The sequence below is a fragment of the Papio anubis genome, chromosome 8 (genome assembly GCF_008728515.1).
Source record: "Papio anubis isolate 15944 chromosome 8, Panubis1.0, whole genome shotgun sequence".
NCBI classification, from domain to species: domain Eukaryota; kingdom Metazoa; phylum Chordata; class Mammalia; order Primates; family Cercopithecidae; genus Papio; species Papio anubis.
Genome location: NC_044983.1, coordinates 56,616,413 through 56,642,857, shown reverse-complemented (window position 1 = coordinate 56,642,857; position 26,445 = coordinate 56,616,413). Strand labels below are relative to the sequence as shown.

At 41.8% G+C, this 26,445-nt stretch overlaps 1 protein-coding gene, 1 long non-coding RNA gene and 1 pseudogene across 12 annotated transcripts in view; 1 reads left to right on the top strand and 2 right to left on the bottom strand.

Moving 5' to 3' along the window:
* The window catches only part of LOC101012274, a 35,132-nt pseudogene extending 30,041 nt beyond the window's left edge, over positions 1–5,091 (bottom strand).
* Positions 5,092–9,123: 4,032 nt separating this feature from the next.
* The window catches only part of CHD7 (chromodomain helicase DNA binding protein 7), a 188,464-nt gene continuing 171,142 nt past the window's right edge, over positions 9,124–26,445 (bottom strand). For 4 of the 11 annotated variants that reach the window (XM_021942362.2, XM_021942361.2, XM_021942368.2 and 1 more), the window contains 13 exons: positions 25,566–25,695; positions 25,083–25,155; positions 24,873–24,930; positions 23,966–24,194; positions 23,510–23,718; positions 22,716–23,387; positions 21,695–21,855; positions 20,003–20,230; positions 19,317–19,760; positions 15,068–15,289; positions 13,846–13,986; positions 13,475–13,579; positions 9,124–11,094 (listed from right to left, as the gene is read on the bottom strand). In XM_021942362.2, coding sequence (XP_021798054.1) covers positions 10,174–11,094; positions 13,475–13,579; positions 13,846–13,986; positions 15,068–15,289; positions 19,317–19,760; positions 20,003–20,230; positions 21,695–21,855; positions 22,716–23,387; positions 23,510–23,718; positions 23,966–24,194; positions 24,873–24,930; positions 25,083–25,155; positions 25,566–25,695 — 3,593 coding nt within the window. In that variant the 3' untranslated portion in view covers positions 9,124–10,173. Of the gene's footprint in view, positions 11,095–13,474; positions 13,580–13,845; positions 13,987–15,067; positions 15,290–19,316; positions 19,822–20,002; positions 20,231–21,694; positions 21,856–22,715; positions 23,388–23,509; positions 23,719–23,965; positions 24,195–24,872; positions 24,931–25,082; positions 25,156–25,565; positions 25,696–26,445 lie in introns of those variants that run through there. The other 7 variants (XM_021942359.2, XM_021942366.2, XM_021942360.2 and 4 more) reach the window with 5 other exon arrangements.
* LOC108587243 overlaps positions 12,770–26,445 on the top strand; it is a 36,786-nt gene continuing 23,110 nt past the window's right edge. Inside the window, exons 1-2 of the long non-coding RNA XR_004185827.1 lie at positions 12,770–12,832; positions 21,216–21,295. This is a non-coding gene — a long non-coding RNA (uncharacterized LOC108587243). The remainder of the gene's footprint in view (positions 12,833–21,215; positions 21,296–26,445) is intronic.

The following is a 26,445-nucleotide window of genomic DNA, read 5'->3' as shown; positions in this document are numbered from 1 at the left end:
AGAGCGTGGTCCTGAGTGTGCTGGGGCTGAGGGCGTGGCAGCCATGGGCACTGTTTGCCATCTGGCAGGGGCGGGCACACCTTGGCCACCCAGGAACCTGTGTTAGCTTGGCAGGGATGCCAGTCAGGCCCTATGGCCAGCTTCCAGAAGCCAGACAGGGAGAAAGGACTAATTTCTGTCTTCTGGCTTTGTGTGAGGGCCTAGGGGAGGGACCTCAAGGTAGTTCAGATTGCCTAGAAATTCTATCAGCCTCTATACTCATGAATGAGGAAAAGAATTCATTCCACTAAAAACAAACACACACTCACAAAGCACTGGACAGATACAATGGGGACAACACTCTCTGTGGTACTGTCACCATTCAGGGACAGCACGCACAATAGTTGACATTGTGAACGTGTTTATTTTGTACCAGTCTAAGTAGTTCTACAGGCATTATCTCATTCAGTCTTCAAAACTGGCCTGCACGGAAGGTGGTATTACCATCCCCACTTGGTGCAGAAGAAAAAGGAGGCTGTCCCAACTGCTGGCTGTCACACAAGCGGGAAAAGAGTCCCCTGGGCAGGAGGCATTTTGCAGGGAATGTTCCATTTGCCTGTGGTTTCTCCTCTTCAGGGATTGGTTTTTCATCAGTTTTCCATTTCTGAAGTGGCGTTAAAAGTAATCCCCAATCACTCAAAGCTGCTTTTCTGGCTCTCTTATTACCCTCTCACAAAGGACGTCACAGGTGCTTTGAGGCCCAAACGAAATTTAGGGACCCTCTCTCTAGAAAAATACGGGCACACATAACTATGCATCCAAATTCAGGGGATTTAGGGCCATCCACATCCCCTCCCACAAAGCCCATCCACGGACCCAGGTTAAGAACCCTTGTTTTACAGCAGGATTTTTCAAAGTGCAGGCAACTAACAACTACTGCATCATTAAGTCAGTTTAGAGGGGAATGATCTCTTATTTACTTATTCTAATGAAATAGAATACAACAGAAAATATTAGAATGTATTGGAATAAGAGTATTGGGAAGCTTTAAAAACAATTTTCATCTAAATCTGGAAGTGTACGAGGCCCCAGGGCTACTTGTATTGCTCACTGGTGTTTGAGAACTGACTTTCTAGAAGCCTTACCTCTTCCCACTCACTCCAAGCTCAAGTCTGCACTGCTGTCTTCAGCCAAGAACTGCCTGTGTTTCAGGACAGGCAGAAGCCTCATTTCTATAGAACACTCCTTATAAGCCAAAACCACTCCGGCCATTTGCTCAGTGTTTCTAGGCTTCACTCTCCTGTACCACTTCTTTAGAATTTGTCAAATGATGCGAAGTTTTTAAAGTGATCATTTATTGAGTGCCAGTTCAGTGCCAGACGCTAAGAACTTTGCATATTCAGGATTTCTTTTCCTTTTTTATTTTTTCAAGATAGAGTCTTGCTCTGTTGCTCAGGCTGGAGTGCAGTGGCACGATCTCAGCTCACTGCAGCCTCCACCTCCCCGGTTCAAGCAATTCTTCCACCTTAGCCTCCCAGGTAGTTAGGATTACAAGTGTCTGCCACCATGCCTGGCTAATTTTTTGTATTTTTAGTAGAGACGGGGTTTCATCAAGTTGGCCAAGCTGGTCTCAAACTCCTGACCTCAGGTGATCCATCTGCCTCAGCTTCCCAAAGTGCTGGGATTACAGGTGTGAGCTACCGCGCCCGGCCATATTCGGGATTTCTAATCCTCACACAACACTAGAAGGAAGGCATTATCATTATTATGCTTCCAAATTTACAAATGAGGAAGGTGAGACTCAGAGACGAACTTGCTCTACGGCACTGCCACTGTGTGTGTGTGGCGGGAGGTACCTGGTTGCTGTCATTATGTGGTAGAGAAACCACACTATGTGATCTGGAGTCCAAAGACCTGCCTGCAAGATTCAACTAAACCACTTGCTAACCTTGCATCACGGAACCTTATTTCTGTAATCTCTAAAGTCACAACTGGCCTATTTCAAAGTTGTATCCATTGAGACAATGCATGGATAAATGCCCTGAAATCTGCAAAGCACGGGCAGATCTGTTATTTATATTACCTACCTCAGCAACACTCTTAGGCCCTGGAAGAACACTGATTATATGCTTTTTCTCTCACCCTTACCCTCCAACACGCCCCTCCAATTGCACATTAAATACTTCCCAATTGGTTGCTACTTAAGGACGAGAATGTTACCTATTATTCCCTTTGTTTAGCATAACCCTGGCATGGCTTTCAAAAGAAAGTGTCCTTAATACACAAAAAGACTCCATGACATTTGTCCCTAAGACAGCAGAGACTCAATGTGGAAAGGCCGAAAGCAAAACATGGCTGCATTTAGTCCATCAAGCAAGAATGTCTAGATACAGAAGGAAATCCCCTTGTGGACACCAGCAACAGGAAGCCATCCTCAGGGCATTGCTGCCTCCGTTTTTAGGTCACCATCGGCAGCACCTAAGAGAAGGGGAATATCATGATCATGTTGATGCAGGAGAGATGTGAGTCTTAGAAATTTAACTGAAGTTACTAAACTTTTTTCTTTTTTGTAATAATTCAGAAGCCTAGATGGTTTATACTTAAAGCAAAACAAGATTAGTTTAAAGCTGTTCCTGTTCTGGATAGTCATCTGGTGCAGGAAGCTAAAATTACAAGGAGCAAGGACAACCGATCAAATCCACATGTCCTCTCCCAGGGTCTCTGGGCTCAGTACCTTCCTCATTATTCAACGCATTTAGCCACAGCTGACAATCAAGTGGCTAGGATAATTTGTACCTGTAACAGCTATTAGAACAGTAAGTTTGTCTAATCCTTCAAGTTGTTGTGGATTTCAGCATCTCCTTGAAGGCAGGGAGCACATCAAGCCCTGTACATACAATCCATGAGAATAAATGTGCCAGATCAGCATGCACCTAAAATCTGCAGATGCGTGTCCAGAAGCGGGTATATCGTAGTACAAAATAAAATTGTAAACTACTTTGGGTAAGCTTTCTGACCAGGACAGGCATGCTGGAAGCATGTCAGCTGGAGATGACATTTTGGCCATTTAGTCATTTGAGCTCCAAATACAAGAAACACCAAGTGATTCTCAAAGTTGCTCTTCTTCTTGCATATATTTCACAGCATGTTCTCCTAGGCTTATGCACCTTGGAAGGCCACTGTTGTTTTGCTCATTTGGCCTGCCCCCAAACACATAAGAAAGCAACATAAATACAAAAAGCTTTGGTTTCCCCGACATCCACATCGTAAACAATATTCAGGTTCTTGTAGTTACTATCCCCAACCGCAAGATTTTAATGATCATAAACAATTGATACCTGCACAGTCCTCAGCAACAGATGAAATGTAAAGGGACATTTTCTGCTTTAATTTTATCCCCCACTGCCATCACCACGTATTCTGATGGTCAATGAAATTCTTTTCGCAAAGGGGACTAGGCGCTGGGGGCCGATGGGCAAGCCAGCACTTTGTCATTGAGTTGCCACGGCTGTGTTACTAACAGAACACACAGGTTCTATGCAAACTGGGACTCCCAAGAAAAGGAGTTTGCGGGGGGCAGTTTGTAACTTTATGTTTTGGAGAGTAAAATTTTTTTCATGGTTTTAAGTAACCCTTGGGGCAATTCTGAGTCAGTCCAGCTGTTCCTCAGAAGCTAGCCATGGCTGGAGGAGCAGAAACCGGGAGCTGAGAAACAGGCCAGCCTCCTCGGGGGAAGAACAATGCCTCCGCAGTCAGACACAATGGCCGCCTCTCATTTTCCACCAACTCTCACAATAAGATGGAAAGGACCATGGAGCTGCCTTGCAGGGCCCCCTGAGCCTAGAGAGAGAACATTAGCTCTGCAGCTACAGATATGCAAATCCGCTGTGAGAGCTACAATAGCCTAGGAAAGCCCCGTGGGTGGGGACAGATGAAGCAACACTGTTCTGCTGGGGCTATTTTCCATCCTTGTAGGAACCATAGGTTCCAGACTTTGTCATCTCAATTTCTACAAGCTGGGGCTGGCTTTTAGGGCCATTCAGATACAAGGTAGAAGAAAGGGCAATATTCACTATCCAGAAATCCTAGAGAATATCCTCAGTAACGTGCAGAAATATTCAGATTGTCGGTTGCATAGATCATATCATTAACTCAGCATGGATATAAAGCCTGCTTGTTAATTTTTTTTTTTTTTTTTTTTTTTTTACTTGAGCATCTTTCAGGCATTCTTCAATAATCACTTCTGTGATGCAGCATGAGATTCTGGAACTTTCTGATTTGTTCTTCAGATCACACCATCAGTTGTTTATTAAAATACCTTGTAGCTTGATTTATTTTAGGTTTTTGTTTAAGATCCTGGACCTGAATTAACATTGATGATGGGTTTATCCTAAAACAGATGGGCCACAGCTAGCCACCACATTCGCTGGAAAAGTCTGAATTCTAGTTCTGGCCACCACACTTGTGTACTACTCGGCCTTGGGCAAATGACCCTGCCTCACCTGGTGAAGGGGTGGTGGCAACAAGACTGGCCTAACTTACCAGGGTGTGGTGTGGATTAACTCGCCAGTGCCTATTAACAAACACAAATGCTGAATTCTGAAATGTCGAGCTTCCCAATTCCTAGGGAAACATGGTGAAACATGTCAAACAGGATGAGTTTTCCAAACTGTCATGTGCACTCCCTTAAACTATTAAATTTACAGCCTGCTTAGGTTTCAGTCATCCAGCCTATAACCAAGTTGATGTCTCTTGAACTGAGGCTGACAATTATGAGGTTTTGGATTGCAAACCATTGCAGTACCTGGCTCCTGTCACAGAAGAGAATCAGGTTTCTCTCATTTGTAATCTTGAAATCGAGCTTTCAGATCAAAATGCAGAGGCGGCAAGGGGACAATGGAGGAAGCCACCTGGAGTATAAAGTGATTCCTAAGCAGTATTTTGACTTAGTGCTACTATTTATTATACATTAGAAAACTATTAGGCTGTCCTTTAGCTACAACTCCAAATTTATCATGACATTTGTCTTGGAGCCCAGGAAGGACCTCATGAGAAGGGAAGGCTCACAGCAGGATCCAACTGTGGAGAGGCACCAGCACACTTAAGTAGCATGCCTGCAAACATGTGAAATGGGATTCTGCCATCTTTGTTCAAGTGAAGAATATTTCAACCTGCTTAGGAGCTAAACACATTTTTAGAGTAAATCATTCTGCCGGGCGCGGTGGCTCACGCCTGTAAGCCCAGCACTTTGGGAACTGAGGCAGGCAGATCACTTGAGGTCAGGAGTTTGAGACCAGTCTGGCAAACATGGTGAAATCTCATCTCTACTAAACATACAAAAATTAGCCAGGCATGGTGGCAGATGCCTATAGGCCCCGCTATTCAGGAGGCTGAAGCAGGAAAATCTTGAACACGGAAGGCGAAGTTGCAGTGAGCCGAGGTCATGCCACTGCTCTCCGGCCTGGGTGACAGAGCAAGACACCATTAAAAAAAAAAAAAGAGTAAATAGTTCTGAAAGTAAAGATATTAGATGTAAAAATATTTGAAATTTTTTCACTACCTTATTCTTTAATTTCATTTAAATTACATAGTACACATTTGATTAAGGAGATCCAAATTAAAATTCAACTCTACATCTATAGATCCAAAACAAGGTTTATAGACCAATAGATCTATCGGGATGGTGGCGCTATGTTGCACTGCATAAAATAACTTATAATACTTAGAAAACGATCATCCTAACCCTTACCAGAAAATCTTCAAATTAAGCGGCTCCTCTGCCAAAAATCTCAGTGATGAAATGCTTAGAGTCTTACATTAGGTAAAATATTTCAGAAGGTAATTTATTCATCTATTTTGCCAAATGTAGCTTATTTTACTACATCTGTAAAACTGTGGTAAATCTTACCTGTGCTTAAGAAAACATAAAATTGCTCATTAGAGAGCCAAGTTGAATGAATAAGATGTATTCTAACTTTTAAGTGCTTGTTAGAAGTCATTTACATTGTTTTGCTTCCTAATTTAAATTTATTGATGGCCCTAGAGACACAGAGATGTTTGCTGTAACACACATTGCTTCAACAACACTCATTCTCACCTCCTCTGTCAGAAGTAATTTCTAAAAACTCTTCCCACAGATAATTAACAAATAATTTTCATTGAACTAAAAAGAAAATTTTGTAACAGACATGATGGAAAAATTTCTTTTCCCAGTATCTTCTTCTAACAGTAATCACAACATTCTTATTTTAAAAAAACAGCATGGTGAACGTTCTTTATCTGTTAGTTTTTAGTAGTAGTCCTGAAGAATACAAATTATTCACTGAGAAGTTCATTTAAATTGGAGGGTCTACCTCTTCAAAACATATCCCAAGTCCATCCACGGCTTTCATTCTCCATGACTGCCCCCTACCTTGACCCAAGGCTGCTACAGCCATCTCACAACTGGAATTCCTGACTCCCCTTTACAAGGGAGTTTTTAGACATAATGATCTTTCAACAACAAGAAAATGACCATTTTTTCTGCATAAAACCTTCAGAAGACTTTCTACAGCACTTAGCATGAAACCCAAATCCTCCACCAGGGCCATCCAGGCCCTATGTAATCTGACCATGCCTCCCAAGTTTTCAAAGCAGATGGCCTCTCCACTCCTTATTCCAAGCTCATTACCAACTCAAGGTCTTTGCATTTGTCATTCCTTTAGTCTGGACCATTCTCCAACTACATCTCAGTCTGCCTACTGCTCATCACTCAGGTGTGAGCTGTCTCCTCCATAGAGAGCTCTTTCCTGGCCATCCTATCACCTTATTTAAGTCTTCCTTGCTCTGCAAACATTTTATTTGTATTCTGTTATCCATCTCTTCGTACTAGGATATAAGCTGCATGACAGCAGGGGACTAGTCTGTTTGCTTTCATTTCTATATTCCCAGCACAGCCTCTAGCACACAGCACCCAATGTTGCTGATGAATGTTAATTACACTAGCACAGTGCTTAGGAGCCTGGGCTTTGGAGTTAGATCAATCAGGGTTCAAATACCAGGCTAGCAATTTACTATCTCAGTAACTTATTTGGACAAATTCTTTTTAAAGACTTGATTTCTTTATAAAATAGAAGTATTTGTGGGGCAAAATAAATCCAAATTTAAATGAGGTAGGTGGGATTCATTTCCTTAGCCAGAGTTAAGGCTCTAATTCAAGACTTTCTCTTAATTCCCAACCTCAAACTTAAGATGTTATGAAGGGGGAAAAACAGCAAACTTTCAGTCATCCTTATGTCATGATTTTCTTTCAGAGACCTAAAAGTGCAGTGTTTTAGGAGCATATACACAGGCTTCTGCAGTCAGACGGCCTGAGTTCAAGTCCTGCTCCTGCACTTAACTGCTGGCAGTGATACCAACTCCCGGGCCTCAGCCTCCTCAGGGAAGAACAGCACTTCCATCAGGGAGCAATGCCAGGAGAACCCTTGGCACCTCAGTGCTTCCTCCACGCTAGGCACACCATCATACCCATTAGTCTCTCACTGAATTGAAAATACTTCTTACTCATGCCTGTAATTCCAGCACTTTGGGAGGCCGAGGCGGGCGGATCACAAGGGTCAGGAGATCCAGACCATCCTGGCTAACACGGTGAAATCCCGTCTCCACTAAAAATACAAAAAAATTAGCTGAGCATGGTGGCAGGCGCCTGTAGTCCCAGCTACTAGGGAGGCTGAGACAGGAGAATGGCGTGAACGCAGGAGACGGAGCCTGCAGTGAGCCGAGATCACACCACTGCACTCCAGCCTGGGCAACAGTGAGACTCCGCCTAAAAACAACAAAAATAAAATGCTTCTAACTTAGGTAGATTCAAGATCTACTATCAAGAATGAATTTCACTGGAAGAACAAAATGCATTTTCCAATATGAAAATGTGAATGACATTAAAGCCATGTCAACAGATGCTGGAAGGCGCACATAACAAGCCAGTGAGCCCCATCAACTCAGGGGTCCTCTGGCCACGAGCAACTGATGGCTTTGCTTTGAAGATCATCATTGCTCTTCAAATCTTATTCTAACAGTGTCACGTTATATTCTCTATTTACAGAGGCTCATAGGAAAATTTCCAATACTACAAAGAACTTTTAAAAAACACCCTTTAATGACTCATTTTATTAAGCAAATTCTCCCTGCTAACATCTTTGTTACTTAAATACTTAAATTCCCTATACTTTAGGCAGATCTAGTTTTACTTTTCGGTGTTTGAATAATTCCCTTTCAAAAAATATTCTCTTCAAGGCACTTTCCTCCCATGTGCACAGCCCATTCACTTTCAGCAGACAACGGGGATGATAAATAAAAGCCATCACAGGATCTGTAAGGTGGATGGTTCAGGTTGTTCCTTTCCCAGAATCATTAAGGGGCATAAACGAACTGAATCTCATTGTCTGGGAGGAATTTGCACCACCTGTCTGGCAGCACACTGGCTGGGGGTGGACTGTGTGCGGACGTCCTGGGGGCAGGGTGTGGAGGAAGGCAACACACACAAAACACTCTCGTCCACATCCCTTCCTCTGCTTTTTAACTGGATGAAAATACGGCTTTGTGTTGGTTCAGGTGACATAAAAAGGTGAAAACAGTAGATCTCAAATTATATTTTACTTTAAATATCAAAGGTCGAAAAGGGGTCCACAAATCAGTAGCTCCTGAGACCGTGCGTGCGCGCGTGCGTGCTTAAGTCGGTCTGTTTCAATTCCACATGGGTTTTTCCACACACTGGTTCCTGGCATCGAGCGCTGGTCTGCAGGACACCAGAGTGCCTTTGTGTCCCTTGCTGACACTACCGCATTGTGTTTTTCTACCCATTAACCAAGGATAAATGACCTAGATATTGTGCCTATTAAAGCCTCATTTTTCTTTTGCCCTTTTGTTCTTCAGTGTACCACATTATCACATGCTGCACACATTTCTAAGTATTCTCAGTCTCAGATGCCCTTTTGAGGGAGTAATAGGAGCTTTTTGTATGCATTTCTGTTGAGATATCTGGAGTGGAATTATGTGAGAGTAATTCAAGGTTTTCTTTCCTGTCTAGTCTTGGAGACAGTTTAGTGTATTACTAAAAGCTAATCTAGTATAAGAGGATATATCAAGAAACTACAAAAGCCAGAATGCTGTATTTGCATCTATTGCGAATACAAAAAATAGAGTGAACACCAGTTTCCCTATATACTACATTCTATAATTACATCTCTGCATATCATGGGTCACTTTTATTAAAAGCATCATTACTACAGTTGGCAGCAATTTACATTTTATCTTACATGATAGCAGTTTTCCAAGAAAAAAATAAAAGGACATCACAACAAAGAAAAACAATACATTTACAAAGTCATGTCTGTAAACTTCAAGGCTAGTTTAGAGCTGAGGTAATGCTGTTTTAGCTTTGTGGCTAAAGTAACAAAGTCCTTTAATTTAAAAAAGGTACCTGATTCTCTCTTCTCTCACTCTTTATTTATTCATCTATTTATTTTGTTTTTACCAGTGCATTACAAGACCACAAGACAATGGAACTGTAGTTCTGTCTGGCAAGAACCCTCCCAGTAGGTGAGTTTTCCAAAGGGACCCTTCACATTCAACAGCTGCCTTATTATTGCTGCGCCTCGGGACAGAGGCGTTCACACTAGCGTGGAGATTGTCAGAGTGGGTGGATGTGTGTGGATGCGCGAGTGTGGGAACCCCATACAGTCAAAAAGGGAAACAAATGAGCAAGGATGATATGTATGGTAAATTTCAGCTTGACCTTCACAGCAAAAAAATTAAAAATTAAAATTAAAAAATTAAATATATAACTTCATACTTCCTTTGAGCAGCACCTTCTTCCATTAGTGCCACTCAGTTACAAATTGCTCTTTATTATAATACCAATGGTACCAAGAGAAAAAAAAAAGCAGAGCATTATGTAAGTTTCCTTAAAAAGACATGATCACCTCTCAAATTTCATCTCTCCTAGGGATAATAAATAATGCACTGCACAATACTTAATGACCAAGATACCTTTTGACACACCTGTATAACATGACTTGAACTTTTTTTTTTTTTTTTGCTACACTATGTTACAGAACAGCTTATAAAACTAGGTATGAACATTAACTGTGAGTGTAAACAGTAGGACTACCACTTGTCAAAAGTTTTAAACACTTGAACTGGAACTGGTACTGGTTATTCATCATTTTCATTGTTTTCTATTTCGTCCCCCCCATCAAGTGAGTCTAGCTCTTCACCCTGTGCTATTTCGTCTTCTAAGAGGGAGGACTCTGCAGTCTTATCCAGGCTCTCCTCGGCATCGCTGCCTTCAAGGGTCTCTCCATCTTTAAAGGGTCCTCCCTCGGCCTTGTCAGCAGCAGCCTTTTCTTCGCTCGAGCCCACGGCATTCTGAAGTCCTGCCAATGCTGGGAACCCAGGCAGCGTCAATCCCCCCAGTCCTGGAGGTAGAAACATGGATGGGTAGAAGAGGCCTGGGGCCATGGTGGACAGGAGGAAAGGGTTGAAGGCTAGTGGGTTTGAGGGCAATCCGGCCGGGGCAGTAGCAGCACCAACAGATCCATTCGCAGAGTCAGCAGCCGAAACAGCATCTGTGCTTTTCTCAGAGTCTTTGTTCTCGTCTTCATTCTCATTTCCTTTCTCCTCTCCTTTTGAAGTGCTGTCTTCCGGTTCTCCTTGACTAGAAGCAGTAGTGGTGTTTCCAGTAGCAGCTGACAGAGGGTTATTCAACAGCCCGCCCAAGCCAAACACGTTGGGCAGGCCCGCCATTCCTGGCAGCATCAGGGGCAGCACAGCAGCAGGGTTCTTCGCATCGCCTCCGGCGGTGGCAGCTGTTGCCAGTCCTGGAGGGAAGCCCATGAGGCCTGCCAGCTGGAGCGACTGGAGATTCTGGAGATTCTGAAGGCTCGTCAGGTCCATTCCAGCAAACAGGCTGTTCACCAGCAAAGGGTTGATCCCTGACGTGGAGGCCACAGCAGCAGCGGCCGCGGCTGCTCTGGCGATCTCACTTTTGGGCCTTCTTCCTCTTCTGCTCGCTCCCTCTCCCCGCACCACAGGCCCAGTGAGAAGGCGGTCAAACATCGATTCGGGAACAAAACCCTGGAGGAGAGGGGAGGCAAACAATGGCTATAAAGGCTGCCGAAGACAACTTGATCTCAATGTGAGCCTCTGTGGTGAACCTGCCATTCCAAATAGAAATACCTAAGTAGTTCTTCCCTTCTAACAGCTCAATGATAAAACTTAATGACAGCAAAACTTGTTTTTATTATTATGTTAGCTTGCTGAACTGCAGAAAAATTGCTCAAGGCTACTCATCAGTGAGGTAAATGTCAAGTTAGCTGCATCCATAACTAACTCAAGAAATCATACATCAGGAAGTACATGATGGGGTACAAAAATAAAGTTAGACAGGATGAGTAAGATCTAGTTTTCGGTAACACAACAGGGTGACTACATAGTCAACAATAATTTATTGTATGTTTTAAAATAACTAAAAGAGTATAATCGCATTGTTTGTAATACAAAGGGTAAATGCTTGAGGTGATGCATACCTCATCTACCCAAAGTGATTATTATGCACTGTGTGCTTGTACAAAAATATCTCATGTACCCTATATATACACCTACTATGTACCCATAACACATTTTTATAAAGGAAAGTACATAATGTATAATTATATCAAATCATCACTTGAAGCCAGGTGCCGTGGCTCATGCTTGTAATCCCAACACTTTGGGAGGCCAAGATTAGAGAGGATTTCTTGAGCCCAGGAGTCTGAGACCAGCCTGGGGCACATAGCAAGACCCTATCTCTATGAAATTAAAAAAAATTATCCAGGTGTGGTGGCATATGCTTGTCATCTCAGCTACTTGGCTAATCAGGAGGCTGAGATGGGAGGACTGCTTGAGCCCAGGAGTTTGAGGCTGCCAAGTGAGCTATGATTACACCATTGCACTCCAGCCTGGGTGACAGAGCAAGACCCTGTCTCTTAAAAGAAAAAAACACCATGCTGTACACCTTGAATATATATTTGATTCATCAGTTAATTTTTGTCAATTAAATATCTGTCAATTAAAAAAATTTTTTGGCTGGGCAGTGGCTCACACCTGTAATCTGAGCACTTTGGGAGGTCATGGCAGACAGACTGCTTGAGGTGAGTTCGAGACCAGCCTGGGCAATGTGGCAAAATGCCTTCTCTACAAAAAATACAAAAACTAGCCAAGCTTGGTGATGTGTGCCTATAGTCCCAGCTGCTTGGGAGGCTGAGGTGGAGGATTGCTTGAGCCTGGGAGGTTGAGGCTGTAGTAAGCTGTGATTTTGCCACTGCACTCCAGTCTGGGTGACAAAGACCTTGCCTCAAAAAACAAACAAAAAAGATATTGTATGGGAGAAAATTTATGAAATAGTATAACATAATATAAACCCAGGATGTTTTATCCCCTCTATAATGTGTTATTTTGGATATTTCAAATATGTGTAAGAGAAAAAGTATTTTTGAAATATGGAAAATGTAATTATATTTTATTATCTACCCTAGAAAAATGAAAACTTATGTTCACACCAAAACCTGTACACAATTGCTTATAGCAGCTCTAGTCATAGTTTCAAAAATCAGGAAATAACCCAGATGTCCTTCAGCGTGTGAGGGCTAAGCCGTGCAGTGTCACATCTATGCAATGGAGAGAGCTACTCGGCAACAGAAAGGAGCGAACTGTGACACGTGACCATTGATGACCTTCCATATGATGAGCAAAAGAAATTGCTCAGTTCTTCCAAACTTATGTCCTTCATGCTTACATTTTATGACATTCTCAAAAAGACACGGATGGAGAACAGGTCAGTGGCAGCCAGGGGCTGGGGGTAGGGGAAAGGACAGTATGAGGGAACTTGAGGGGATAGGGGGATGGAACCCTATTCTGACTAAGGTGTCAGTTCACAAACTCACACGTGTGTTAAGATTGACAGAACGTTACACTGACAGAAAAGTCAGTTTTAATGTATAATTAAAACAAACAATCAGCATGTCATGAATGAACTTTTAAAAAGCTAGTAATAACAAAATCTTTTAGGTAGAACTGTTGTGTTTTTTTGTTGTTTTTCTTAAATCAGAAATCACAATTAATCTTAATGATCTCAACCACCATACATCCCATTCCACAGGTGAGCTGTTAAGTAGACTTACCTGGGGCAGTTCCCCTTGGAGAAGTCTACCTCCAAGACTGTGAATGTATGTTTCCATACAAACCTTTTAAATTGGAGCTGACAAATGAATTCACTTTGGATTAATGATGTATTGATGTAAGAAATGATATATTAATGATGTATGAAATGATGTATGAAAATGATGTATTATGTCAATTCTTTTAAGCTAAGAATAAGTTACAACTGAATAATTAATGGCCAACAGAAAACAAGAAAGACTCGGGAAAACAGTTTTGTATAGCTACCTTTCTTGACAGAAACGCAGTTTGTACTTACAGATTGCTTAACTATATCAGTCCAGTCTGGAGCAACTGCAAATTCAGGATTTTCTTCCAGCCACCTGGGTAGATCCTTCATCGGAGGCGCCATAGCTCCACCCATCTGGGTAGAGGCATTTGACAAATGATTAAAAACACAGTCTTCCCTCTCCTCTCTGTTAATCTACTCCCTACTCCTTCTATAATACACACACACACACACACACGCAATCTGGCAGACAGGATTCACACACACACACACACACACACACACACACACACGCAATCTGGCAGACAGGATTCTTTTCCCTTATAGAAGAGGGCAGGATAAAACACTTCTTTCTGGGCTAAGAAATCACATAGTGATCAGTTCCCTTTCCCAGCGTTTACCTTCTTCCCATTTCGTTTATTGACAACAGGCACCCTTTCTTCTCCCGTCAAAGTGTTTATATCCAATTTATTAGGGTTTCGACATCTATGTCGTTTCTGTTTCGGTTTCTGAAATGAGGAAAATAGCACATCTGCATTCTTCTGCAAAAGAAAAAACATATTTAGTAAAACTGGTATTTAGTACTTAGTCTTCTCTATATAAATGCCAAAGAAAACTGTCAGATCATCTTCAATTATTATGGAAGTTTCAAGAATCATTTTAATTATTAATATTAGAAACCATATTCTTCTCTTTGAAAGAAAAAACTCCTTCTTTACCCCTGTCCATTAAGGAACATGTAAGTGCTGGCTTTTCCTTTTGTCTATCAATAAGCTCACTTAAAGTTTTTCTTTAAATGTTTAACCAAGTTGTGATATTTTTAAAGGAGGCTTTCTATAGTACTTTTACTAATTTCTAGTTAGTGGCTTGAATGAACACAAGAGATGATACCCCATCAACAACATGAGACTGTCTGTAATGGGAACTAACCAACAAATAGACAGATCTTGTGAGGGGGTAGGGATACATTCTGAGTGGCAAGAACACTAGGCTGAACAAACAAAATAACACAACAAAATAAAATGTAAAACCCTACATTTAAGTTTTTAAAAATCAATCACATAAATTTGGAAAGCAAAAGACTTGCATTGCTAGCTAGCAAACAGTTTGTGTGACAAACCATTTGGAGATATGAACTGTCTAATGTTTAATATAAGGCACCAGCGTTAGTTGCCGTAAAAGCAGCTAATACAATCTTGGGCTGCACTAACTGGTCAAATCTCTGGAAGTAATGGCTTCATAGCACTCTGGGATGGCGGAGCCTTGTCTGGAGACTAGAGAAAGTGCATTCAAGAGTGTTACCCCAATACTAAGACCGCCTGGAAACAATGCCATGGAAAGAATAACTGAAGAAGTCACATGAGTTTGATGGGAGAAGCAAACAGTAAGGAAATGCATAATGCACATCTTCAAATAACCATAAGGCTGCCTTCAGTAAGACAGACCTAAAGCTAGTATCTGAAATGAAGAAGATTCAACAACAAAGACCTGGGAAATGTTTGAGACCAGGAAACATTCAAGGAAAAGGCAGAGGGACCAGCTGTCAGGGATTTCTATGTTGTAAGGGAATGAAGTGGACCGGCCTGCAATATTCCTTCCAACTCTAAACTCTGCAATACTCACTGGTACATAACTTGGCATATCAACAGTGTAAGTAGGGTGCAGCTTCAGCCATTCAACTAAATCCTTATTTTTAGGAGCATCTTCCCCCACCAGCCTTGTCCCATCTTCGAGATTGATAACAGGGATCCGTGTGTCTGGGTCCAGCTGTCCGGGAGAAGGAATGTTTCTTGTTGGTGGGGTCTCTATATCTTCTTCAAAAGCTTTGGTCACCTCAGCATCCTCCTGCAGAAAGTTCACAATGGTATGAATTCTCACACAAAGAGAGAGCCTCTGACAATGTCCTATTTCAAGAAAATGCTATCCTAGAATGGATCTTTGATCAAAAAGGGAAAATAGTTACTAGAAACAATGTCAGTTTGGGAACAGCTATTAAAAGTCAGAAAAAGAGGCTGGGTGCAGTGGCTCACGCTTGTAATCCCAGCACTCTGGGAGACTGAGGTGGATGGATCACCTGAGGTCAGGAGTTATAAAAAATACAAAAAATAGCCAGGCATGGTGGTGCTTGCCTGTAATCCCAGTTACCTGGCAGGCTGGGGCAGGAGAATCACTTGAACTCAGGAGGCAGAGGTTGCAGTGAGCAGAGATTGCGCCACTGCACCCCAGCCTAGGCGATAGAGTGAGACTTTTTCTCAAAAAAAAAAAAAAAAAAAAAGTTAGAAGACGAAACTTTTATATCATTCTTCACACTGTAGAATAGTAAGAAGGTAAAAAATGTATAGTCCACTAAGGTTCCATGCTTTGAAATCCTAAGCCAGCCACTGGGAATACAATATGGGGAGTATAGTCTGAGTTGATATGCATGAAGGGCGGCCTCTCAAGCTCTCTTGGAGATCCCCAAATTAAATTAAAGATAAATTTAATTTATCAAAATAAAGATATTATTTAATAATGTTTAGATATTAATTAATTAACAAAATAAATTGAAGATAATTTATACTAAAGGAATTTCTAAAAGCCAGTTTATATGCAACTTATTGGCAATCTGTGCACAATATAATTTTGCTGGTAGTGGGCCATTTTGTCTCAGGTATGTGTGGCAACATTGGAAAGAACAACACTAACTGAAGTCTACAGTTATTTCAACCTCCAGACACCCATTTCTCCTTCCCCACAGCTCTACCATGGCCCAGGCCTGTGTCACTTCCCACCCAGGTTATTGCAATATTCCTAAATGGTCTCCCTGATTCTAACCCCACCTGTCTTCAATCCAACCTCCACACCACAATGCTGGAGTCAGTTTTCTAAAATGCAGCTTTTCCCAGTTCAAAAAATTATGTCACATCACTCTCCTATTTTTTTCAATAACTGCATTCCTATTACCTCCAGGACAAAATCCAAGTTCTTCCGAATGGCATCAAAGCCCTCCATGATTTGCATCCTGCTTTCTCTCCAAGCTCATCTCTGCTGAAGCTCACTTCCTCAGCAAATTCCTCAGTTCGTCAGACCCAAGAGACTCTCTACTCTTACACATGTTCTCTGCCAACCCTTTTAAAATGACCAACTCCTACATGATCTTCAAAACTTAACTGAAGTACAGCCATCCATAGGGAAACTTCTTCATCTGTTTCTCCCCATATCCTCTTCCCTCTACTCCTAGGCTTCCTTTGGGCTCATAAAGTACCCTAGACATGTCTTGGTCATGGCACACGTGCACAACCAGGACACATTATTATTTATCTGTTACCCCTTCCTAAACACTGCATTCTCTAGTGCAAGCACTTGTCAGGACTGTGTTTTCTGACTCTCAGTGCCGGCACAGGGAATAGTGCCAGCTTGTCCACTGTTGCTGAATGCATTCTTTTTCATGGCAGCACAGTTAGAGTGCTGACAAAATACTAAATTCTAGGATCTGTCCTCTTTCATCCAGGTAACACTGCTGGCCTTTACATCTCTTTCCTACTCGGTTTATTTACAGATCGATCAGTGCTTTCCTTGTATTTTCTGTGCATGCACATCACCCCCGACAACACCAAATGAGGAATCCCTACATTTCAAAATGTGACGGTTAAAAAAAAAAAGTTTTAAAAACACATTCTCTAACTTCAATTAGGAATTTTCTCAGGCTTTCTAAATGTGACTTCAGAAAAATATCAACGAATTCTTAAAGACTTAAAATAGTGAAATGAATAAAATCAGTCACACATTTAAAATAGGGTGTGTAGAAGAAAGCACCTGGGTTGCATTATTCATTCCTAACACCTGGTCCAGAAATAAAGCTGTGTCATGATCCAAATATTGAACATAATTGCCTGTAATCCCAGTACTTCAGGCGGCTGAGGTGGGTGGATTACTTGAGCCCAGAAGTTCGAGACCAGCCTGGGCAACATGGTGAAACCCTGTCCCCACCAAAAATACAAAACAATTAGCCGAGTATGGTGGCACACGCCTATAGTTCCATCTACTCGGGAGGCTGAGGTGGGAGAATCACTTGAGCCCGGGAGGTGAAGGCTGCAGTGAGCCAAGATTGTGCCACTGTGCTCCAGCCCGGGTGACAGAGTGAGACCCTGTCTCAAAAACAAACCCTGTTTCAAAACACAAAAAACCCTACAAATATTGAACATGATAATAAACAAAAAGAAGTGTCAGCTGCAGAAACTTCCTAATTTGTTAAAGTTTGTGGAGAAAGAATTTATCAGTCAACAAAATCTATCAAAGAAGTAGTTTCAAACAGAAAGGCTAATCACTAGTGCTACAACTCTGTTTCAGGGCCATACCCCTAGAAATGGTGTTTTAACTTACAGAAAACATATAAGTCACAGCTAGTCCATTACAAAGTATACTTTTACAGGATTCCGAAAACAATCATACCATCAACAAATGTGACCATTATGATGACTGGTGCATTGGTAATCAATTTTGAAAAAAAAAAATTTTTATTTTTTTGAAACGCAGTCTTGCTCTGTCGCCCAGGCTGGAGTACAGTGGCGCGATTGTGGCTCACTGCAACCTCCACCTCCCGGGTTCAAGCAATTCTCCTGCCTCAGCATCCTGAGTAGCTGGGATCACAGGCACATGCCACCAGGCCAGGCTAATTTTTATAATTTGAGTAGAGGCAAGGTTTTGCCATTTTGGCCAGGCTGGTCTTGAACTCCTGACCTCAAGTGATCTACCTGCCTCGGCCTCCCAGAGTGCTGGGATTACAGGCGTGAGCCACTGTGCCCGGTCCAATTTTGAAAATTTACTCTGAATGCTTCTGTTTTAATTAGACTCCACCAGAGGGCAAACAAATTTCAGTGAATGTTATTTTTCGTTTCTGAACTTCAACTCAACCATGTCTTATCCTGCCTTCTTATTAAGCTTTCTCTGGGTTCAAGAAATAGAAAATGGGCAAATAATAATAGGGATGGAGTAAGAAAAAACATGCTGCAACAGACAACTGTCTTCCCTCAATCTCAAATTTCAGTATTTCCCAAACTATGTCCCACTGCTTGAGGAAGGGGCCAGGACGGCCCAGCACCTGGAAGGCTTCCCAGAGCACCCACTCTTCACAACACAGACAAGGAGCTCCAGCCACTATGGTGACTGGGGCTTCTAGTCAATAGGTTCAAGATATATAGTACTAAACCATTTTTCTAAAAAACACATGTAAATGTGCTCTTTGGGATAAAATTCTGGTCATCAGTGAGTCAGGCACCACATTTTTGGGTGAGATGTAGTTGAAGCAGATTAAGAAAGAAAATCATTTTGATTATACTGCATTCATTTATTTCCTCTGAATTGAGAAAGGGAAAGTCAAAATCCATTGGTTCATACGTTCTATTCAAACCTATTCTAGCAAAGATGCAGCTCAGATTTTTAAAATACTTACGGAGGTAGGAGAATTTGCCGTCACTAGCTTTTTATGTAACAAATCTTAGGTCCAAAACGAAACATTTATACTAATTCTAATAAATGCCAGGCCTAAAACACATCAATAGCTTTAAGAGCAGAAACTTGTTTCACCTCGAGAATTCAGAGATAACAATTCTAGGCTCAGAAGAACATGTTTCTGGGTTGGGCTGTTCTTCTGGGAGCAATCAACACATCAGAACTTGGGAAGAATACATCCTCAAGCTACAGTTCGTTCAGGCCAAGTGATCTGTATCAATGATCAGAATCATGACTGTTCACTGTAAAACTATTTCTTTAGTGGAGGAAGCTGGCTTTCATACCATGCTGCTGAGAGAAACACAGCCCAGCAGCGTGAGCATCACGGGACCCTCAGCTGTCAACATGTGCAATCGCCATGCAGGCAAGCTCCCCGACTTACTGCACTCAATGACGTCCGTTTGTGGCTCATGAAAAGCAGATCAAGGCCCTCCACATTTTTCCTCCTTCCCCGCCTCCTCTTCATAGGAGGCTCTCCATCCACTAGGGAGCCATTAAGGAGATGCCTTGTGGGTGTGCGCGAAAGGCCTGCTTGGAGCAGTTCCATTTGAGTCTTAAAGGCATCAGACACTGGTGTCGAGACATTAGGCAAGATAAACTTTGAAGAAAGAGATGAAAAATTTGAGGTAGAACTTGTTGCCTCTCTTGAGGCCTTCGATAAATCTACAACTTTTTCTTGTCCATTTTCTGAGACCACCTGAGACTCTCGAAGCTGGGCAACCATCTCCATGAGATTTCGCCTCTTGGCAGCTCTTTCGGCCTCAATTTCGATTTTTCTCCTCCTCCTCCTCCGCTGGCGAGGGACAGAGAGGTTGAGGGCATCTTCCTATTGAAAAATTCCAACAGAGTAGGGTTGCAGTGAGCCAGAATTGTATCGGCTATATGGGCTGGTTTTAGAAATAAGGAACAAGAAGGTTAAGGAATTAAGCATTCATGACTGGTGCACAGAGCTGAGGAAACAGCAGCTATCTTATTTCTAAGCAGGACCAGTGAAATATAAGCTCCCAAACTCAGTTAAGGCTTAGAGGGCTCCCTTTTAAGCTGCAGAAACAAGCCATTCTAACTTACTTTTGATAACTGAGGAGAAGTAGTGAGGTCCTCACTCCCACTAATGCTGGCTTGGCCGACCATGGAGAGCTCAGCAAAGCTCCTCTTCTGCAAGGGGCTGTCCACTGTGGTGGGTGTGTAACCTGGGATGAGGCCTTGGAAATCAAACATCTGGCGCCTATTTACTGGCCATTTGCCTTTCAACACTGCTTCACAGATGTTGTCTAATCGGTTTATCATTACTCTATCCTGGAGGGAGAAGAAAAGTCACAAGAAATTTTAACAAAGCCCTGGTTAAAATTACTAGATAAATACATCCATCAAGATGCAAAAGAGCATAAAATGTTTAAAAGTCAACTGGAGGACAAAGAGTAAAAGAAAACAAAAGGCAAGAAACCAAGTAAGAAAGTAAATAAACAAAATCTCCTATAATGGCATTGATCTGGCAGAAGGTCCTAGGTGGCTTCAACACAGAAAACATGCTATTTTAAAATTACAAACACTGAACTTCGTAAAACAGAAAAATGTACTAAATAATCACCACCTTCAAAATATCTTCATATTTAAAAAGTAACTCTTGTACAAGCTCCACAGACCTCTGCTGGTGGACGTCAGTGGATGACAATGGAAACCCTGCATTAGCATCTTGCTGCCCAGGCCCTTCAGATCTACAGGCTGGATTGCAGTCCCAGGAAGTAGGACATCATTAGCGTCACTATTAATAAAGTTCAGCATTATGAAATGGGCACCAACCTAGGAACACCTAATGAATGTCAATTTGCATTCCCTACCTATTATCACTTCAAATTTCATTGAAGCGTGTACACTAAAAATTTCTAATTACAGCTTTAGACTGAGTTTCCCTAGATTAAAAGTGCCTGCTACTATAACCTTTGACTGATCTGGGAAACTCCCTCCTACACTCAATAAAGGAGGTTAGCATAACAGGGGAACTAAAGGGACAGACAGAGGAAAGAAAGTATCTTTGACAGTACATTCTTTGGTCAAAATTTTCACCTTGTTTCTTAAACAACAATAATACTGGGAAAGACCAGCCTGAGGGTAGGCTGACTGAAGCTCATTTTTTGTGTTGTTTTAAACCAGACAGCCCTGTTATGGTGATTAGGATGATTATTTCCTCACCCCGAAAACCAGATCTAAATTATACGGGGAATTATTATAAAATTATACTATTTAGCCAAAAAAGTAATTTCCATTTTGCTTTTGGTTACAGATAACTACATTTGGAATTATCTCATAATGTGTTAAGAGCAAATGGGTCAACAGTATACCCTCTCCCAAGTCAAGAAGCTGGTAGGTTTCCAAAAATATAAAGTTGTCTTAAATCTGAAGGCTTTATTTCACATAAAAAATTTTTAAAACACAGTGATAATCCACAGATTATACTAGACAACAGGGGTAAGTAACCTAAAAGCCACATGGAGCCAAAGATCCATCCATATAAACACTTCTATTTCTTATTATCTTTCTTTCACATCACATTTCTCATCCTATTGGAAAAGTGTTCTACAATTTTTTTCTTTGGGCTTTTTCAGATCATTCTTTAAAAGCGTAAGAAAAATCTATAGTTATCTTCATATACTGTGTCAAAAGTTTACCTTAAAATTATTTGAAAAATCAAGTTAGAAAGATTTCCTCTACCCTAATCCCTTTTGGTCAGCCAAACAACAACAGCAACAAAAACCTGCCAACCTTAGGCCAAAATGAGAAGGCAAATGTTCTTTCATGAAGGAGCTGAGCTACTGAAGGATCTCCGTCCTCCATGTAGAATCCATCTCGGGTTTCATCTCTAGCAGTGCTCATGGAAGCATTGCTTTCTTCATCAAAATTCTTCCCTCTAGAGACAGCTCCTGCTGAGAAATGAGTTAATGTGCATTACTCACAACCACAGTATCAGGGAAACTGAAGTTTAGAAAGGACACGATTAAAAATGTGAATACTAATCAGCTCCATTTTATTGAGTACCTACTACATGGCTAGAATGGTATTAGGCATTGTTGTCTAAAGCTTGTAACAGCCATTTCACATAGATGGTGTTATTTCCATCTTGCAGATGATGACAAGAGGCTGAGAGAGGTTAGTCACTAGCCACCTAGCACTGTGCAAGTAAACCTTACAGGAGGATGACAGCCAACCAAGTCATTGACTCAAGAGCCTATTTTCTTCCTCACAGAAAAAAGGGCTGATCTTCTGGCAAAAGTTGAAGGTTCCAGCTACAGCACAGTATGTGCTTCATTTTTACTTTGGGCCAGTTTCAGCAACCTTACTGCGACTTAAAAAATTGGTTATTTTTAGATTCTATTCCTACTCTTTACTTCTGAATCAAAACATAAGCACCAATTGTTTCAAAATGATTAACAATATTTACTCAGTGAATGACCACCTTCCCTCACATTTGTCAAAATTAAAATCACATAGAATTCTTAATACACTGTCACTACAAGCTAACTTCCATCCTTAAACCAAAAGTTGCTAATGTGTCCATGCAACTCTTCTTAAGAGTTTACGTTGTTCAAAATACCATGGTTAGGTGCCATAAGGTGCCAGGGCAAAACACAGGTATAAGCAAAACTTGAAACTATCCCCTCATGGAAGAAAATGTACACTAAGTACTCGTGAAAAAGAAAAGAGCAGGTGCCATGCTGCCAGAAAGCAACGTATCTCACAACCAGCTGCTGTGGGATCGGGAGAGGGGCCAGTGGTGAGGCCTTACCTTCAGGCTGGGAAGACTCTTCCGACTTATCGTCATCCTCCAGCTTTTCCTCTTCATCCTCTTCGGAACCTTTCTCTGAGATAGATTTGGACCCAGCGTCTACGCCGACCTCGACACCTTTCAGTTCATTTTTCGCAGAGCTGGCCTCCGCCTCACATTCCTGCTTGCTCTCCTTTCCGCTGCCGTCGGTTTCTTCTTCCTCTTCTTTGCCCTCACCTTTCTCCTTAGCAGTTGAGTTTTCAGACTCCTCCACTTTGCCTTCCGCTTGTTCCAGTACCTTCTCATCTTGAATGTGAGCAGATGACATGACTGGAGGAGTCTGGCCAAATCCAACTGCCAGTGGATTCAAGGAAGATGTATTACCTGCTCCTCTGTTTTGAGCAAAGTTTTTATGTGCATCCAAGAAGGATAACTCAGGGTCATTGAGGATGTGATAATCTGTCCGACTGACCCCATGTTTAGCAGCACCAACCAGCAAGTCTCGGTCATGCCGTCCACACTCCCACCACTCTGGCAGATCCAAGCTTGGCTGGCAGAGCTTAAGCCTCTCTCCCAGCTGGGGGTGATGGAGAACCTGCTCGCGGATCTTCCGTAGTAGCTCAATGCGGTACAGAGTTCGAGAGGCTCGCTCCTCTGTGATCGGCTCAATTATGGAGGAGAGGTCTGGCGGTTCTATAACACAGAAGGGCTCATATTTACTTGGGAAGAACTCAAAAGCAGTCTACATTGTACACTTTCTTATGTTTCACTTTACTGGTCTTTTCACATAGAGCTTTGTTGCTAAATGTACCTACCATCATCTGGCTTGACAGGCATTCGACATACTCGCCTACACATGGCCACAAAACAACTGAAGTATTTCTCCAAACTTTCATCAGACTTTTTGTCAAGCCTGGCAAAGGCTCGAAATTGATTCCAGTCAAATTGCTGTTTCACAGGGTCAAAAATAACCCCAAAGGTAGATACCACACGGTAAAAATCAGCCTCTTCTCTTCTTGTCCACCTGTTAGAAAGATTACATTAGCTTGCATCACACTTCAGGAAAAGACTTAATATTTACTGTTTCTTTTCCCCTTTCTCCCAGACTTTATACATGGTAGTTATTTGGGGGTGGGGAGACAGACTGCTTTGCTGGAGTGAGCCTTTCTTTGGCAGTCACTCTTTGATATGAGTCCCATCTCCTGTGGGTCTACAGGAGCAGGGCAGAAGGGAATGTACCAGGAGCTGAGTGAAACCCTGAAGAAACTCACTTTTGCCGCTTCTCAGATATAATAGCTTCCCTTTCCGCTTCCAGAGCTCTCACTTCCTCTCGAGGCCGCCGTCTGCGCCGGTCAGTCTTCATTAGGGCCTCTTGCCTCATCTGTTGCCTTTTATAGCTGCGCTGATAGGCAGTAATGAGCCGGCGCAGACGTGTAGTCAGGGTTGAAGTGTTAGGCCAGTAAAGTTGGCCTAACTCAGCATTACTCTCACTGTGCTTGCCTGCGGAAGTGGAAAAACATTTTTGAAATGTGTAGCTGAAATCTTGCAACACACAGAGTATTCCAACAAAACAGGATGACTCGTTAAGATTCAAATGACAGTGTGGGTAAGGGCATCTCAGTGCCCTCATTTTAAAAATATAAATAAGTAATAACATTCGCTTGGAACGTATACACTTATTTCTTTTTTAATTCCTTAGAGGGGGTGAAAACATTATTTATTAGTCCTACATAAAGAAACACACTTTACAGCATAAACTTCCTTATAAGGTACTCTCCTCTAATGTATGTGCAATAATCATCTTGAGTATAAAAAATAACTGCATAATTGTTGTGTAATGATTTTATTCGGTAAAAGGTCAATATTCTAAATAAACTGAAAATATTTTAGGTAAATACAGAGCAAATTCTCTATTCCCAAGAGTTATAGTTTAGATACTTAAAATTTTTCACTAATTAGTGTAAAATATAAATCAGCTAATTATCATCAAAGAAACAGTTATCCTAGCTAAGAAATTCAATGTAATGAAAACACAACCATTAACAAGAATTAAAATGATTCACAAAACAGGTCAGTGTAGAAGAAACAAGGTGTTAAGACACTGCCATTGTGAAGCAGGACAGTCCCTACCACATGAACAATGACTGCTCAGCTGCACGAGCTTTTCTGGGGCCTTACCTGTGGCATGTATTTCCATGGATTCTTCCTTATCCTCTGGAGGAGAATTTGCAAATTCCTTGAAAGCAAAGAAACAGAATGACTTTAATTTGGGGTCTCATTTTTCTTTGTCTTTTAAAGAAAAGGTCATTATCTATAAAGTTTAACAAGTCTTATATGGGCATATAATATTTAATGGAGCTATAAAAGCCAATATACTCAAGTTCATACATCTATTTCATCTTTGAATGGTGTTCTGGTTGGTTTATATTCTGGGTCTTCATCTTCTCTATCAAATTCTCCCCTATGTAAAACAAACATAAAAATTGTTCGAATGATACTGATAAGCAAGAGAGGGAAGGCGGGGTGGGTAGGAAAGAGTAACAATCTATCCAGTGCTACTTTTAATTATGGGTTTGACATCAAAAGCAACTCTATCAGTATTTAAAACATGCAGCCGTGGCAGGGTGGTGGAGGGGGTCTGGAGAGGTCGGGGGAAATGACATTTGGAAAAGAAAAACAAGTTTCAGATTATCAAGATAATGTACATCCTTTAAACAGTCATTACAACACACAAATAGAGTAGACTGGTAAACAGCACTTGAACTTCAAATCTGACACAATACAGTGTGTAGTGCAGGGTAAGAACTGAACGCTGCCAATAGATGTGAAACTGACATAAAGTTTATTCAAATTTTAAAATGTCCTTCTTACCCGTCACCACCATCTGCTAGCATGTCTGTTCCTCTTTGCTCGGCAGCTATGGCCTTGGCATCAGGCATACCAACTCGTTCCAGAAAGCACAGTGCGGGGTCAGCTCGCATGGAGTTGTACTTCTCATAGCCTGTGCCGTGCCCATCCGTGCACAGAAAACACAGAAACAAAGAAAGGCCCCATCACAGGCAAAATCACAGCACTGCCACAACACAAGTTTGTTTCTCAGTCAAGGTTAGCATCTATGTTGAATCTAAGTGGACCTTGTTTTAGTAGAGGATACTATGGAATGCTCCTTCTAGGGAAGGTACTGGGGGCCAAGTTACACCTCAGGGATATTATCAGAATTACCACAAACACTAATAGAAAAACAGGTTCAGAATAACTGCAAGATGCCTGGGAGGATTTCTGAACCTATTTTCCCCCAGATCTAATTTTGCTTGACATTTAGAAGGCTTCGCAATGTTCCTTTATGACCTCTGCAGGGGTGCGCTGAGTCCACCCCCATCCACCCTGTGAATAGCATCAGTCCTGCAGGAACTCGCATGGCTGGCTGAAAAATCCCCATATACGTAAGGCCAGCGAACCTGTCTTATTAGGTTTAGGATGATGCATGTCAGTAAGATGACACCGTTCCCTCTATGGTTTTCAAACTGCAATTTGCTTTTTGACTGCCCAAGTTGACTAGATGGAAAATGGCAGATCCCAACAGTGCACTGCGGGAAAATGATTTTGAGGCTGAGCTCACAAAACGCGGCTGCAGTACATAGGCAGAACAGCACAATTCAATTAGGATGTGTACTACAACACACCGCTCCTAACTGCTGTAGAGCCGCAAGCCAAACTGTAATCATGAAAGGTTTTATAAGCCATCATTCTC